Genomic DNA, 16406 nt, shown 5'->3' with positions numbered 1-16406 from the left:
CCAACCCATATCAAGTGCTGAGAAGTGTGTACGTGACATACACATTTTTTATTCCGGTTTTGAATTTTCACAAAGTGCGTAAAGTGAAAAATTGCCGCTTATCAAACATTTTGTGCAGCAACTCTTTTGGAAGATAAAGTGAAAGGAGAGGGCACCTGGCAGTCCTTGTAGTAAAGCTGGAAAAAACACATACCTGTATCATGGTTTTCCTCCAAGTGCAGATTCACGTGTTCTTGGAGAATGGTACTATTGGCACACACCAGAGAACACATGGGGCATTCATATTCCTGGTTGACCCTTCCTAAAGGAAACAGACATTTCACAATCAGACTTTTTTTAATCTTGTAGTGAGAAAAGTCCCTAAAACACCATATCTGTAATCATAAACATGAGTGGGGACCTGTACATAGCAATCGTCCACGCCCCAGCCTGATAATGAACTAAACAGGAATTTGGAAGAGAAGTCACTCGTGATCATTGGAAAAGGGTCTTTAAGGCTATGTTCCCACGATGAGCTTTTCATGTTGAAGATATTCTGCACCGCACCTGCGTTTGTCTGTAGTTGGTATGTCATGGTTTAAATAAAGCTGCTTTGTTTTTGATGCTTCCTGGAATTTGCTTTGGCTTTGTTGATACAGTCATGTGCAGACTATATGCCTACTTAAAGCATGTCCACAGTGGAAATGCATATGCGTTTACTTGCAGATTTTTCACATCTGATGCATTTCTGTACATAAAACTCTGTGTACAAGCAAGGAAAATTGTCATGTTGTGGATTTGCAACACGTACCGCAGTTCAGTTTAACGGGCATGCGATTTCTTTAAATCCAATCCACTTTGCTATGACTGTAAGGCTATGTGCACACGCTGCGGATTCACCTGCGGGTTTTTCTGCGCGGATCCGCAGGTAAAACCGCAGGTAAAGTGACCTGCGGTTTTCCTACGGATTAGCCTGCGGTTTCATACCTCTACTATGTTAGGCTATGTGCCCACGTAGCGTTTTAAAACGCACACTGAAAACCGGACTCCTTCCCAGAAATCGTGAGTTTTTTTCCGCTCGATTTCACAGCGATTATGTTCGCGATTTTGCCGCGATTTTCGCGTGTTATAGTCAAGCACTTTCCAAGCGATTTGAAGCATCGCTTGGAAAGTGATTGACAGGTTGGTCACACTCGTCAAACGTAGCATTTGACAAGTGTGAGCAGCTTTTTACTATTGAGGCCGCCTATGTGGCATCAATAGTAAAGGATAAAATGTTAAAAAAATTAAAAATCGGGGTATATTTACCTTCCGACGTCCCGCGCTGCCATCCCGGGCCTCAGCGTTCCCAGCGATTTCTTGCGAGACCTGTGATGACGTTGGTCTCACGTTACTATAGCGATCTCGCGAGACCGCTAGAGTCACGCGAGACTACGTCATCACAGGATCGTGCCGCAAGGCATTACTGGGAACGCTGAGGCCCGGGAATGCAGCGTGGGATGTCGGAAGGTAAATATACCCCGATTTTTTATTTTTTATTCTTTTTTTTACAGGGGTATGGTACCCAGGGCCTGGAGGACAGTCTCCTCTCCTCCACACCGTAGGTACCAACCGCACATGAGACGCTTAACTTCCCGCATGGTGGGCATAGCCACTTGCGGGAAGTAAGCGATTCTCATGCACTCTTATGGGTGCGGAATCGCGGCAATTCTTTGCGATTCCGCACAAAAGAATGAGCATGCTGCGATTTTTTCCGCGATGCGATTCTGCTGCGGAAAAAAGCGCAGCATTAGCACAGCATGTGCGGAATGCCATAGGAATGCATGGGGGGCGTTGTGTACAAGATTTTTAAACGTTTTTGCAGCGTTTTCGCGCCGAAAATCGCGGCAAAAACGCAAAAAAAAAAAAATAAAAAATCGCATCGTGGGCACACAGCCTTAAAGGTGTGAAACCGCTGTGGAATCCGCACAAACAATTGACATGCTGCGGTTTGTAAACCGCAGCAAAACCGTGCGGAAAAAAACGCAGCGTGAGCACAGCGGATTTGAAATTCCATAGTGTAACATGGTACTGTACCATGTCTGTGGAAATGCTGCGTTTCCGCAGGGCCAAAACCGCTGTGGAAACGCAGCAGAATCCGCAATGTGTGCACATAGCCTAAGACAGTGTTGTTTTTGATGCTGTGAAAATATGCAGAGTCAAAAACTCACTAAAAATGCATGGTGGAAACTCAGCTTATACCAGTCCTGATCACTTTCTTGTCAGGCCATGTGCACATGTTGTGGAAGGTGCTGCGGATTTGGAAAAATCCGCACGTCAAAAGACCTGCGGTTTACCTGCGGATTAGCCTGCGGTTTTCCCCTGCGGTTTAAAAGCTGTACAATGGAGCAGGTGTAAAACCGCTGCGCATTCCGCACAAAAATTTACATGCTGCGGATTTGAAACCGCAGCAAATCCGCGCTGAAAAATACGCAGCATGTGCACTGCGTTTTTTGATCTCCATTGAATACAATGGTACTGTACAATGCAGCAAAATCTGCTGCGGATCCGCAGGGCCAAAAACGCTGCAGCAGAATCCGCAACGTGTGCACACAGCCTCATCATCTGCACCTTTTACGGACAGTTAATCCAAATTAGTATTATTATTATTTATTTATATAGCGCCATTAATTCCATGGTGCTGTACATGAGAAGGGGGGTTACATACAAAGTTATAGATATCGTTAACAGTAAACAAATTTACAATGACAGACTGGCGCAGAGGGGAGAGGACCCTGTCCTTGTGGACTTACATTCTAGGGGATAGTGGGGAAGAGACAGAAGGTCGGGGGTGCAGCAGCTCTGGTGGTGATGAGGCGGCAGCTCAGGCGGTGGTGAGGCGGCAGAATGGTTATTGCAGGCTCTAAGCGTTCCTGAAAAGATGGGTTTTCAGGTTCGGTTTGAAGGATCCGAGGGTAGTGGATAATCGGAAGTATTGAGGCATGGCATTCCAGAGGATAGGGGATATTCGGGAGAAATCTTGGAGGTGGTTGTGTGAGGAACGAATAAGTGTGGAGGAGAGTAGGAGGTCTTGGGAGGATCGGAGATTACGTGAGTGAAGATATTGGGAGATTAGTTCAGAGATATAGGGAGGGGAAATGTTGTGCATGGCTCTGTAGGTAAGCGTTAGTAGTTTGAACTGGATTAGTTGGGGAATTGGGAGCCAATGGAGGGATTTGCAGAGGGGAGAGACAGGGGAGTAGCGAGGAGAGAGGTGGATTAGTCGGGCAGCAGAACTGAGGACAGACTGGAGTGGTGCAAGAGAAGTTAGCAGGGAGGCCACAGAGAAGAGTGTTGCAGTAGTCAAGGCGGGAGATGATGAGGGCATGTACAAGAGTTTTAGTAGATTGAGGAAGGGACGGATTCTCGAAATATTTCTGAGTTGGAGGCGACAGGCGGTGTCAAGAGTTTGGACGTGTGGTTTGAAGGACAGTGCAGAATCGAGAGTTACTCCCAGGCAGCGGATTTCAGGTGCGGGAGAGAGCGTGATGCCATTTACCATAATAGATCGGGAAGGGAAAATACGTGAGATGGAGGAAAGATAAATGAGTTCAGTTTTGTCTACATTGAGTTTTAGGAAGTGACAGGTGAAAAAGGAGGATATGTCTGATAGACACTCCGAGATTCTGGACAGCAGAAGGGGGACATCTGGGCCAGAGAGGTAGAGTGTCATCTGCATGCAGGTGGTACTGGAAACCATGGGACTTTATGAGTTGTCCTAGGCCAAGAGTATAGATGGAAAAAAGTAGGGGCCCCAGGACAGAGCCTTGGGGGAATCCAACAAGAGGGGGCAGGATGAGGAGGTAATGTTGGAGTGGGAAACGCTGAATGTGCAGTCAGAAAGGTATGAGGCAATCCAGGACAGGGCAAGGTCTTTGTTGCCAAGGGAAGAAAGAATCTGTAGCAGTAGGCAGTGGTCAACTGTGTCAAAGGCAGAGGACAGGTCGAGAAGGAGTAGGATGGAGAACTGTCTGTTAGCTTTGGCTGTGAGTAAGTCATTAGTAATTTTGGCCAGGGCAGTTTCAGTGGAGTGGTTTGGGGCGGATGCCAGATTGCAGGATGTCAAAGAGGGAGTTAGATGAGAGGTGGGAGGAAAGTTGAGCATGGACATGCTGTTCGAGGAGTTTGGAAGCAAACGGGAGAAGTGATAAGGGGCGATAGCTGGGCATAGCAGTTGGGTCAAGGTTTGATTTTTTGAGGATGGGTGTTATGGTGGCATGTTTGAAGGCAGAGGGGAAGGTACCAGAAGTTAGGGATAGGTTGAAGAGATAGGTTAGGGCTGGAATGATCATGTTAGTTAGGTTGGTGAGCAAGTGGGAAGGGATGGGGTCGAGTGCACAGGTGGTGAGGTGTGTGATTTGGAAAGGAGATGAGTAAGCTCTCCTTCAGTGATGCTGGAGAGGGAGGTTATTAGGGAAGGGAAGAGGTCTGGTATGTGGAGTGGTTGGGGTGGTGGAACTGTAAAGGTTTGCCTTGTTTGGTCAATCTTGCTTTTGAAGTACAGTACAGACCAAAAGTTTGGACACCTTCTCATTCAAATAGTTTTCTTTATTTTCGTGACTATGAAAATTGTAGATTCACTCTGAAGGCATCAAAACTATGAATTAACACAAGTGGAATTATATAATTAACAAAAAAGTGTGAAACAACTGAAAATATGTCTTATATTCTAGGTTCTTCAAAGTAGCCACCTTTTGCTTTGATTACTGCTTTGCACACTCTTGGCATTCTCTTGATGAGCTTCAAGAGGTAGTCACCGGAAATGGTCTTCCAACAGTCTTGAAGGAGTTCCCAGAGATGCTTAGCACTTGTTGGCCCTTTTGCCTTCACTCTGCGGTCCAGCTCACCCCAAACTATCTCAATTGGGTTCAGGTCTGGTGACTGTGGAGGCTAGGTCATCTGGCGTAGCACCCCATCACTCTCCTTCTTGGTCAAATAGCCCTTACACAGCCTGGAGGTGTGTTTGGGGTCATTGTCCTGTTGAAAAATAAATGATGGTCCAACTAAACGCAAACCGGATGGAATAGCATGCCGCTGCAAGATGCTGTGGTAGCCATGCTGGTTCAGTATGCCTTCAATTTTGAATAAATCCCCAACAGTGTCACCAGCAAAGCACCCCCACACCATCACACCTCCTCCATGCTTCACGGTGGGAGCCAGGCATGTAGAGTCCATCAGTTCACCTTTTCTGCATCGCACAAAGACACAAAGACAAGGTCGTTGGAACCAAAGATCTCAAATTTGGACTCATCAGACCAAAGCACAGATTTCCTCTGGTCTAATGTCCATTCCTTGTGTTCTTTAGCCCAAACAAGTCTCTTCTTCTTGTTGCTTGTCCTTAGCAGTGGTTTCCTAGCAGCTATTTTACCATGAAGATCTGCTGCACAAAGTCTCCTCTTAACAGTTGTTGTAGAGATGTGTCTGCTGCTAGAACTCTGTGTGGCATTGACCTGGTCTCTAATCTGAGCTGCTGTTAACCTGCGATTTCTGAGGCTGGTGACTCGGATGAACTTATCCTCCGCAACAGAGGTGACTCTTGGTCTTCCTTTCCCGGGGCGATCCTCATGTGAGCCAGTTTCTTTGCAGTGCTTGATGGTTTTTGCCATTGCACTCAGGGACACTTTCAAAGTTTTCCCAATTTTTCAGACTGACTGACTGACCTTCATTGCTTAACCCCTTCCTGACATCAGACGTACTATCCCGTCCATGGGACCCGGGCCCCTATGCCCATGGACGGGATAGTACGTCTAGCGCGATCAGCGGCGCCCACGTGGTGAGCGCCGCTGATCGCGGCCGGGTGTCAGCTGATTATCACAGCTGACACCCGGCACTATGTGTCAGGGGCGGTCACAGACCGCCCCCGACACGTTAACCCCTTGCACACCGCGATCAAACATGATCGCGGTGTACCGGGAGTTAAAGGGAAGCATCGGCAGGGAGGGGGCTCCCTCCGTACTTCCCTGAGCCCCACACGGCAGCGCAATATGCAGCGCTGCTGCGGGGGACTCCTTTCCTCCAGGCCCCCGGATCCAAGATTTATTATCATACCGCCAAACAAAAAGTGCAATAACGCGCGATCAAAAAGACGCATATAAATATCCATGGTACCGCTGAAAACGTCATCTTGTCCCGCAAAAAACGAGCTGCCACACAGCATCATCAGCGAAAAACTAAAAAAGTTATAGCTCGCAGAATAAAGCGATGCAAAAATAATTATTTTTTATATAAAATAGTTTTCATTGCATAAAATCGACAAAACATAAAAAACCGACCTAAATGAGGTACCGCTGTAACCGTACTGACCCGAAGAATAAAACCGCTTTATCAATTTTACCGCACGCGGAACGGTGTAAACGCACTCCCCCAAAAGAAATTCATGAAACGCTGGTTTTTGTTCATTCTGCGTCCCAAAAATCGGAATAAAAAGCGATCAAAAAATGTCACGTGCCCGAAAATGGTACCAATAAAAACGTCAACTCGTCCCGCAAAAAATAAGACCTCACATGACTCGGTGGGTCAAAATACGGAAAAATTATAGCTCTCAATATGTGGTGATGCAAAAACTATTTTTACAATAAAAAGCGTCTTTTAGCATGCGACAGCTGCCAAAAATAAAAACCGCCATAAATAGTAAATCAAACCCCCCGTTATCACCCCCTTAGTTAGGGAAAAATAATAAAATTAAAAAAATGTATTTATTTCCATTTTTCCATTAGGGCTAGGGTTAGGGTTAGGGCTAGGGTTAGGGCTTGGGTTCGGGCTGAGATTAGGGTTAGGGGTGTGTTGGGGTTCGGGTTGGAGTTAGAATTGGGGGTTTCCACTGTTTGGGCACATCAGGGGCTCTCCAAATGCAACATTGCGTCTGATCTCAATTCCAGCCAATTCTGAGTTGAAAAAGTCATATGGTGCTCCTTCCCTTCCAAGCTCTGCCATGCGCCCAAACAGTGATTTACCCCCACATGTAGGGTATCAACCTACTCAGGACAAATTGCAAAACAATTTTTGGGGTCCAATTTCTCCTGTTACCCTTAGGAAAATAAAAAATTGGGGGCAAAAATATCATTTTTGTGGAAAAAAATTATTTTTTTATTTTCACGTCCGAGCGTTATAAACTTCTGTGAAGCACTTGGGGGTTCAGTGCTCACCACACATCTAGATAAGTTCCGTGGGGGGGTCTAGTGTCCAAAATGGGGTCACCTGTTGGGAGTTTCAATAGTTTAGGTACATCAGGGGCTCTCCAAACGCACATGACACCCGCAGACCATTCCATCAAAGTCTGCATTCCAAAATGGCACTGCTTCCCTTCCGAGCCCCGACGTGTGTCCATACAGTAGTTTTCTCCCACATATGGGGTGTCAGCGTACTCAGGACAAATTGGACAACAACTTTTGCGGTCCAATTTCTCCTGTTACCCTTGGGAAAATGAAAAAATTGGGTACTAATTGATCATGTTTGTGGAAAAAATACGATTTTTTTTATTTTCATGCCCGGGCATTATAAACTTCTGTGAAGCCCTTGGGGGTTCAAAGTGCTCACCACACATCTAGATAAGTTCCTTAGGGGTTCTCGTTTCCAAAATGGGGTCATTTGTGGGTGTTTCCACTGTTTAGGTACATTAGGGGCTCTCCAAAGGCAACATGACACCCGCAGACCATTCCATCAATGTCTGCATTCCAAAACGTCACTACTTCACTTCCGATCCCCGACGTGTTCCCATACAGTAGTTTTCTCCCACATATGGGGTATCAGCATACTCAGGACAAATTGGACAACAACTTTTGGGGTCCAATTTCTCCTGTTACCCTTGGGAAAATAAAAAAATAGTGACTAAAAGATCATGTTTGTGGAAAAAATACGAATTTTTTATTTTCACGCCCGGGCGTTATAAACTTCTGTGAAGCACTGGGGGGTTCAAAGTGCTCACCACACATCTAGATAAGTTCCTTGGGGGGTCTAGTTTCCAAAATGGTGTCATTTGTGGGGGGTTTCCACTGTTTTGGTACATCAGGGATTTTCCAATCGCGACATGATGTCCGATCTCAATTCCAGCCAAAAACGTCAAATGGCGCTGCTTCCCTTCCGAGCTCTGCCATGCGCCCAAATAGTGGTTTACCCCCACATGTGGGGTATCAGCATACTCAGGACAAATTGCACAATACTCAGGACAAATTGCACAATAACTTTTAGGGTCCTGTTACCCTTGGGAAAATAAAAATTGGGGTGAAAAGATCATTTTTGTGGAAAAAATATGATTTTTTAATTGTACCGCTGTACGTTATAAACTTCTGTAAAGCCCTTGTGGGTTCAAAGTTCTCACCACATATCTAGATAAGTTCCTTGGGGGGTCTAGTTTCCAAAATGGGGTCACTTGTAGGGGGTTTCCACTGTTTAGGTACATCAGGGACTCTCCAAACGTGACATGGCGTCCGATCTGAATTCCAGCCAATTTTGCATTGAAAAAGTCAAACGGCGCTCCTTCCATTCTGAGCTCTGCCATGCGCCGAAACAGTCATTCCCCCCCACAAATCAGGTATCAGCGTACTCAGGACAAATTGCACAATAACTTTTGCAGTCCAATTTCTCCTGTTACCCTTGGTAAAATAAAAAAAATTGAACCTGAAGTATTTTTTTTGTGAAAAAAAGTTAGATGTTCATTTTTTTTAAAATATTCAAAAAAATTCCTGTGACGCACCTAAAGGGTTAATAAACTTCTTGAATGTGGTTTTGAGCACCTTAAGGGGTGCAGTTTTTAGAATGGTGTCACTTTTGGGTATTTTCTATCCTATAGACCCCTCAAAGTGGCTTCAAATGTGATCTGGTCCTAAAAATAAAATGGTGTTGTAAAATTGAGAAATTGCTGGTCAACTTAACCCTTATAACTTCCTAACAAAAAAAAATTTTGGTTCCAAAATTGTACTGATGTAAAGTAAACATGTGGGAAATGTTAGTTATCAAGTTTTTTGTGTGCTGTATCTCTGTGATTTAAGGGCATAAAAATTCAAAGTTGGAAAATTGCGAAATTTTCAAAATTTTTGCCAAATTTCCGTTTTTTTCACAAATAAACGCAAGTTATTTGAATGAAATTTTACCACTAACATGAAGTACAATATGCCACGAGAAAACAATGTCAGAATCACCGGGATCCATAGAAGCGTTCCAGAGTTATGACCTCATAAAGGTACAGTGGTCAGAATTGTAAAAATTGGCCCGGTCATGAACGTGCAAACCACCCTTGGGGGTGAAGGGGTTAAAGTAATGATGGCCACTTGTTTTCCTTTACTTAGCTGCTTTTTTCTTGCCATAATACAAATGCTAATCGTCAATTCAGTAGGCCTATCAGCTGTGTATCCACCAGACTTCTGCACAACATAACTGATGGTCCCAACCCCATTTATAAGGCAAGAAATCCCACTTATTAAGCCTGACAGGGCACACCTGTGAAATGAAAACCATTTCCGGTGACAACCTCTTGAAGCTCATCAAGAGAATGCAAAGAGTGTGCAAAACAGTAATCAATGCAAAAGGTGGCTACTTTGAAGAACCTAGAATATAAGACATATTTTCAGTCATTTCACACTTTTTTGTTGATTATATAATTCTACATGTGTTAATTCATAGTTTTGATGCCTTCAGAGTGAATCTACAATTTTTATAGTCATGAAAATAAAGAAAACTCTTTGAGAAGGTGTGTCCAAACTTTTGGTCTGTACTGTAGGTGGCAAAGTTCTCAGCAGAGATGAGGGGAGTTGGAGGTGGCAGTGGTGGGCGGAGGACAGAGTTAAATGTGCTGAACAGTTGTTTTGGGTTGTGGGATAATGAAGATACAAGGTTTGTGAAATAGGTCTGTTTAGCAGAGGTGAGGGCTGATTTAAAGGCAAGTGTAGCTTGTTTGAAAGCAGTGAAGTCGTCTGGCAGGCGTGTTTTCTTCCAACGCCGCTCCGCGACCCTGGATGCTTGTCTAAGTATTTTGGTGAGGTTGTTGTGGCAGGGTTGCCTATTGGTTTGTCGCACTTTGCCATGCAAATAAGGCTTCGATCACACTGTCGTCAGTAATCTGCACTGCCAACACACTGCCATTATTCGGGGGAGGGCTTTACACTTGTCCGTTTTGTTTGTGCCGACCAATGGTCTTATGTAATGGTTAAAGAAAAAAAAAAAAAGGCATGCTGCACCGAACTGCATCAAACGCAACATGTTGCATTTTGTTGTGGTCGGCGCTGCGTCAAAACGACACAATCGGAGGCATCCGCCTACACCCGCATAGGCGGAGCTGAATGAAAGAGGTGCGACAGTGAGTGGGGTTTAACGCAGCTCTGCCCAACGCAAGTGTGAAACCAGACTTAGACATTCCTAATCAACTCATTGCCTGCATTAAAGACTGCTCTCTTACATAGTCACCTTTATGAAAGACTCCTGTCGACAGACTCAATTCATCAGTCAGACTCTAACCTCTACAACATGGGCAAGACCAAAGAGCTTTATAAGGATGTCAGGGACAAGATCATAGACCTGCACAAAGCTGGAATGGGCTACAAAACCGTAAGACGCTGGGAGAGTGCATGAAACCACCGATTTTCTATTAACACTATACATAAAATAACACTAACCTTTAGGGGGTGACGCCAAGAGATCAGCATGTTCCATTCTTACATGTAGCTCTAAATTATTTAAAGAGTCTTTTGTTTCACAGCAGAAGGGGCACTCCACAGCGAGCTCACCACCGCCAGCAATGTGGGTTGCAGATGCTGTAGGTGGAGTTTTGCTTTCTCTAAAAATAGCACTGCTAGGTGAAAGTTCTTCTGACATTGGCATTGTACAGTTAGAGGCCACATTTTTGGGGATGTCCGCTTCTTTACCACTGCTTTGTCTTTTATTGTTCTTTTGTTCTGGAGGAACTGTGCACTCTTCAGGAATCATTCTATGGTTTCCTGTGCTAAGTTCTTGGCCTGATGTACTGTTGGTGCTGCTGATGTAACATGTTGTCTCCTCCAGGACTTCACCAGACTGTTCTTCATCACTACTCCATGGCTCCATTGTGTCTGCATGACCCGTGTGAATGTGATAGCTCAGGTCATCGTATGTGAAACCAGTAACTGCACAGAATGGACAGCAAAGGTCTTGTTCCATGTGTGCAACCAGCATATGGCTCTTCATGTCATCTTCTGTGGACACCTCCTGCGTGCATATGTCACATACCAGCATGCTAGCTCTACTCTTTGGGTCAACGCTCAAGTCAAATAGATACAAGTAGATATAAGTTCTTGAATCTGGCAAAAGAAAGTAAGGGTTAATAAAAAGGACATTAAAGGACATCTTTTCTGTACAATGTACCTGATGTCAATGGCTTAAATGTCTCTTCTAATTTATATTACAGACAGTGATGGAAAAATGCTGTAAACTTTACGAAAGACACAGAAGTTAAACAGAAAGTTGCCTACTTGGCTCCTGGTATTTGTTCAGCCTGCACCAACATTCACAGGTCAGGCCACCACTACACAGATGCAGTATAGCTCATTGCAGCAATAATTTATCTATGTGGCTACAATAGGGAAAGAATAAATCCTAAATATAAGATAAAAGATCAATAACATTCATGGGTCATAAATATAATATTTTGGGGGGTTTGAACACCCAGCACCCCCAATGATCAGCTGTATTCACCTCTGGATGTAAGCAGTGCATGATGAATAACAGATATGTACATTGCTTAGTCGTCACTACCGGGTACTGCACAGAAGGGGCAGCCTTAGGTATTGAAATGAGCCATACTGCCAGCCAACATTGCATTCTTTTAAAGGGTTTCTCTCAACATCACAAACGTTCAAAAATCCAAAGTGCTTACAAAAACAAGTCTGAAAATAAATGCCTCCAGTCTCTCCTCCTCTTTTTGAGATTAGGGTCGGGGGGGGGTAATTTTATCTCTTAATGCCAGCTGCCAACTACAGTAGTTCCAGACAGCTTCAATATCCTTTCACTTTGCTTTAAACATCAGAGAGTCCTCAGTATGGGCCAGTGGCACACTAGTGCCACTAGTACAAACTGTCCATCATAAGGATCACAACGCCCGGCAGACAAGCAGTAAACTGTGAGGCGGTAGAGAGGTGTGCTCCTGTAGTGGAGCCAAAACCTACTCCTGTAGAGGAGACCAAATACTATAAGGGGAACTTGTCATCAGGTTGTCCCTATAAAAGACATTGCCACCAGTCGCCTGCTCTCACTGCTATTAGTGGCAGCAGGTGTAGGCTGATGGGATTAATAGTCTCATCAGCCGCTGCCTGCTGTAGCTGTTATCAGTTGAATATAAAGCCCCCGTTACACACTGCGATATCGCGCCAACAATATCGCTGTAAAGTCACCGATTTTGTGACGTAGCAGCGATATTGCTGCATGTGATACTTACCTCCGACCCGCTCCCCCGCTGCTCATCGCTGGTCACGCGAGAAGGTCATGGATCATTTCTCGTCGGCCACTTCCTGTGGCGCCGACGAGCGACGCGTGGACGCGGGCGGGAGGACGTCAGGATCGCCTCGTCTGACAGGTAAGTAGCGACCCCGACCCCTGCGATGTTGCTGGTGAGATCTGCCAGTGTGGCAGCTCACTAGCGACCACTTAGCGATGCACCAGCGATCCATTTCGTTGTTGGGATCGCTGGTGCATTGCTATGTGTAACGGTAACTCTCATCATTCTTCCCTGCTCGCCGGCAGAGCAGGGGAGAATGACGAGAGCCATCTTCAGCAACGGGCTCCAGGGAACAGCGCTAACTGTACCGCTGCTTCTCAGGCGCCGGTGTGTGTGGTACTGACGCCGCACACATATGCCACAAGTGTTCCACACACGGACACTGACATATCCAGTACCGTTTTTTCCACTACTGGAAAAAACAGACTTGTGAAACCGGCCTAAAATGGTGATGAAGTCAATCTGCAAGTGTAGATAACTTTACCCAAGGACGTCCACTAAAATGTAGACATTGGAGCAGCTTTCTTAGCTATCAAATAATAGTACATTTTATCTTTTTTGCTTTGAAACACAGAGAAAAGCTTTTCATTTAGTAGAGCTGCCCCTCTAAAACGCTACTCCAATGAAAGTGTTCTTCAGCTACTTGTAACATGGGAGAAGATCATATCGATGAAGTCCATAATGTCATAACAGATAGGCCCAATGTTAAAGGTTAGCACAGAGATGAGACCCCTTTGGTGCTGCTCATTTCTGGATTGGACAACCTGCCATAACATTCAATGTTTATGAAAATAAACGTTCCAGGAGAATGCAGGAAGATGTAGGGTGAGGACTTACAGCCCCGCAGGTTTGAGGTCAAATTAACACTTAAAACACAGTGCCAGATTTTTTTTTTTTATTTTAGCGCTGGGCTGGTATAAATAAACCATGTTCCGTGCCCCTAGTATTAAATGTACCAGCCGCTGTCTTCTGCTGTTCCCGATGCCGCTATGGTCCTGCACCACCATCTTGTGACTGACCGGATGTCAGAGGTAGCGGTCACCAGCTCTCAGTGCAAGTCTATGGGCCTCATACACTTGCACTGACAAGTGACCTCTGGCAAACACTGGAGCAATCCAGCAGGGACTTTATTTTTGTCTTGAGGTATTCCTTGACTTTTTTTGTGGCAAAAGTTTCAAAATGGTGAATGTGGTTGAAGAATTTAGCATAAAATTAAACTATTCTGGGTCGCTTAGTCTCAAACCTTTTTTGTTATATTTTAGCAAAAAAGTCAAAGTTTGCACAACAAAAAACAGACAAATGTGTACATCAAACCCCCCCCTAAGGAAGTGGGGGGCACTGGGGTACATTTCAAGTAAAAATTGATGAATCGGACAAAAATGTCTGCAAACTATCTACTATGGCAATGACTACAAACACAGCACACATAAAAAGGATATTAGGAAAGGTACAAACTGGAAGAATAAGACATATAAAAAGAAAAAAAAAAACAGAAGAAAAACCCGAAGGAAAAAAAGGGGCAAATGCAAAAATGAACTGTGCTCCCATCGTTCTTGATGTGGTGTAAGCACAATGGTGCCGGGACGGTGCGAAAGCTGCATCGTGGGGTCTCAATGCCACAGTCTGCCCAAATTAAGGAAAACATCTCCAAATACAGACCACAGGGCATCTTATACCCCCGACCTGTGCAGACCCTAAGGCTTAGCCTCAGCTGAGCCCCCAGATATGATAGTATACACATTCCCGGGAGCCCACTATATATTAGCCATGCAGTGTCCAGGTCTCATACAGTACTTCACTACACAGCAGCTTCTATCGGTATCCGGCCGGTTACCTGCGCTAATGCCGGGACACACATACGGAAGGCAGCAGAAAACCCCTTCACTTTTCAGTTTCTTTTCCTGTCTGGTACTACAGATGTAGAAACCGCGCCCATAAGTGACGATTTCCGTACAGAACCTCCACCCGGCGTTCTACTATGGCAAAGGGAAAGTGGAGACACGCCCACATTGTGACGTCTAAATCCTAAGACACTGTACGGAACTTTTGCTAAAGAGGCGGCCATGTTGTGGTTGGCTGATGATCAAATCACGCAAATGGCGCTGCAGCTAGAGAGACTGATGCCACTGGAAGGGGCGGAGCCTCCTGGGTTACGGCGCTGAGCTCCTGAAGGAGCAGAACAGTTGTACGCTGGTAAATAGAGGAATAGAGGAATAGAGGAGAGCTTGAGCTTTGGACGAGTCTGAAAACGGGCTAGAGGAGCGATTTACTTCAGGAGACAGTATACTGTATACAAGAGGCTGAAAGGAGGTATCTACTGCAGGAGATTGTATACAAGGGCTAAGAGGAGGTATCTACTGCAGGAGGCTGTATACAGGGGCTAAGAGGAGGTATCTACTGCAGGAGACTATACAGGGGCTAAGAGGAGGTATCTACTGCAGGAGACTGTATACAGGGGCTAAGAGGAGGTATCTACTGCAGGAGATTGTATACAAGGGCTAAGAGGAGGTATCTACTGCAGGAGACTGTATACAGGGGCTAAGAGGAGGTATCTACTGCAGGAGATTGTATACAGGGGCTAAGAGGAGGTATCTACTGCAGGAGACTATACAGGGGCTAAGAGGAGGTATCTACTGCAGGAGGCTGTATACAGGGGCTAAGAGGAGGTATCTACTGCAGGAGATTGTATACAAGGGCTAAGAGGAGGTATCTACTGCAGGAGACTGTATACAGGGGCTAAGAGGAGGTATCTACTGCAGGAGGCTGTATACAGGGGCTAAGAGGAGGTATCTATTGCAAGAGACTGTATACAGGGGCTAAGATGAGGTATCTACTGCAGGAGATTGTATACAAGGGCTAAGAGGAGGTATCTACTGCAGGAGACTGTATACAGGGGCTAAGAGGAGGTATCTACTGCAGGAGGCTGTATACAGGGGCTAAGAGGAGGTATCTACTGCAGGAGATTGTATACAGGGGCTAAGAGGAGGTATCTACTGCAGGAGATTGTATACAAGGGCTAAGAGGAGGTTTCTACTGCAGGAGACTGTATACAGGGGCTAAGAGGAGGTATCTACTGCAGGAGGCTGTATACAGGGGCTAAGAGGAGGTATCTACTGCAGGAGATTGTATACAAGGGCTAAGAGGAGGTATCTACTGCAGGAGACTGTATACAGGGGCTAAGAGGAGGTATCTACTGCAGGAGACTGTATACAGGGGCTAAGAGGAGGTATCTACTGCAGGAGGCTGTATACAGGGGCTAAGAGGAGGTATCTACTGCAGGAGATTGTATACAAGGGCTAAGAGGAGGTATCTACTGCAGGAGACTATACAGGGGCTAAGAGGAGGTATCTACTGCAGGAGATTGTATACAAGGGCTAAGAGGAGGTTTCTACTGCAGGAGACTGTATACAGGGGCTAAGAGGAGGTATCTACTGCAGGAGGCTGTATACAGGGGCTAAGAGGAGGTATCTACTGCAGGAGATTGTATACAAGGGCTAAGAGGAGGTATCTACTGCAGGAGACTGTATACAGGGGCTAAGAGGAGGTATCTACTGCAGGAGGCTGTATACAGGGGCTAAGAGGAGGTATCTACTGCAGGAGATTGTATACAAGGGCTAAGAGGAGGTATCTACTGCAGGAGATTGTATACAAGGGCTAAGAGGAGGAATCTACTGCAGGAGACTGTATACAGGGGCTAAGAGGAGGTTTCTACTGCAGGAGACTGTATACAGGGGCTAAGAGGAGGTATCTACTGCAGGAGATTGTATACAGGGGCTAAGAGGAGGTATCTACTGCAGGAGGCTGTATACAGGGGCTAAGAGGAGGTATCTACTGCAGCAGATTGTATACAGGGGCTAAGAGGAGGTATCTACTGCAGGAGACTGTATACAGGGGCTAAGAGGAGGTATCTACTGCAGGAGGCTGTATA

The 16406-nt window shown here is 45.4% G+C and overlaps 1 protein-coding gene and 1 long non-coding RNA gene across 2 annotated transcripts in view; one reads left to right on the top strand and one right to left on the bottom strand.

Annotated features, from left to right (window-relative positions):
* The window catches only part of ZUP1 (zinc finger containing ubiquitin peptidase 1), a 54612-nt gene extending 40149 nt beyond the window's left edge, over positions 1 to 14463 (bottom strand). The window contains exons 1-3 of the mRNA XM_073575954.1: positions 14313 to 14463; positions 10626 to 11285; positions 194 to 301 (exon numbers count right to left, since the gene is read on the bottom strand). Coding sequence (XP_073432055.1) covers positions 194 to 301; positions 10626 to 11220 — 703 coding nt within the window. The 5' untranslated portion in view covers positions 11221 to 11285; positions 14313 to 14463. The remainder of the gene's footprint in view (positions 1 to 193; positions 302 to 10625; positions 11286 to 14312) is intronic.
* Positions 14464 to 14550: 87 nt separating this feature from the next.
* The window catches only part of LOC141089501 (uncharacterized), a 43530-nt gene continuing 41674 nt past the window's right edge, over positions 14551 to 16406 (top strand). The window contains exon 1 of the long non-coding RNA XR_012232308.1: positions 14551 to 14671. This is a non-coding gene — a long non-coding RNA (uncharacterized lncRNA). The remainder of the gene's footprint in view (positions 14672 to 16406) is intronic.

The sequence above is a fragment of the Dendrobates tinctorius genome, unplaced genomic scaffold, assembly GCF_039654945.1.
Source record: "Dendrobates tinctorius isolate UK_male_01 unplaced genomic scaffold, ASM3965494v1 ptg000046l, whole genome shotgun sequence".
Taxonomy (NCBI): Eukaryota; Metazoa; Chordata; class Amphibia; order Anura; family Dendrobatidae; genus Dendrobates; species Dendrobates tinctorius.
Note: the sequence above shows the minus strand (reverse complement) of the source record. Positions and strands in the feature narration are given on the sequence as shown.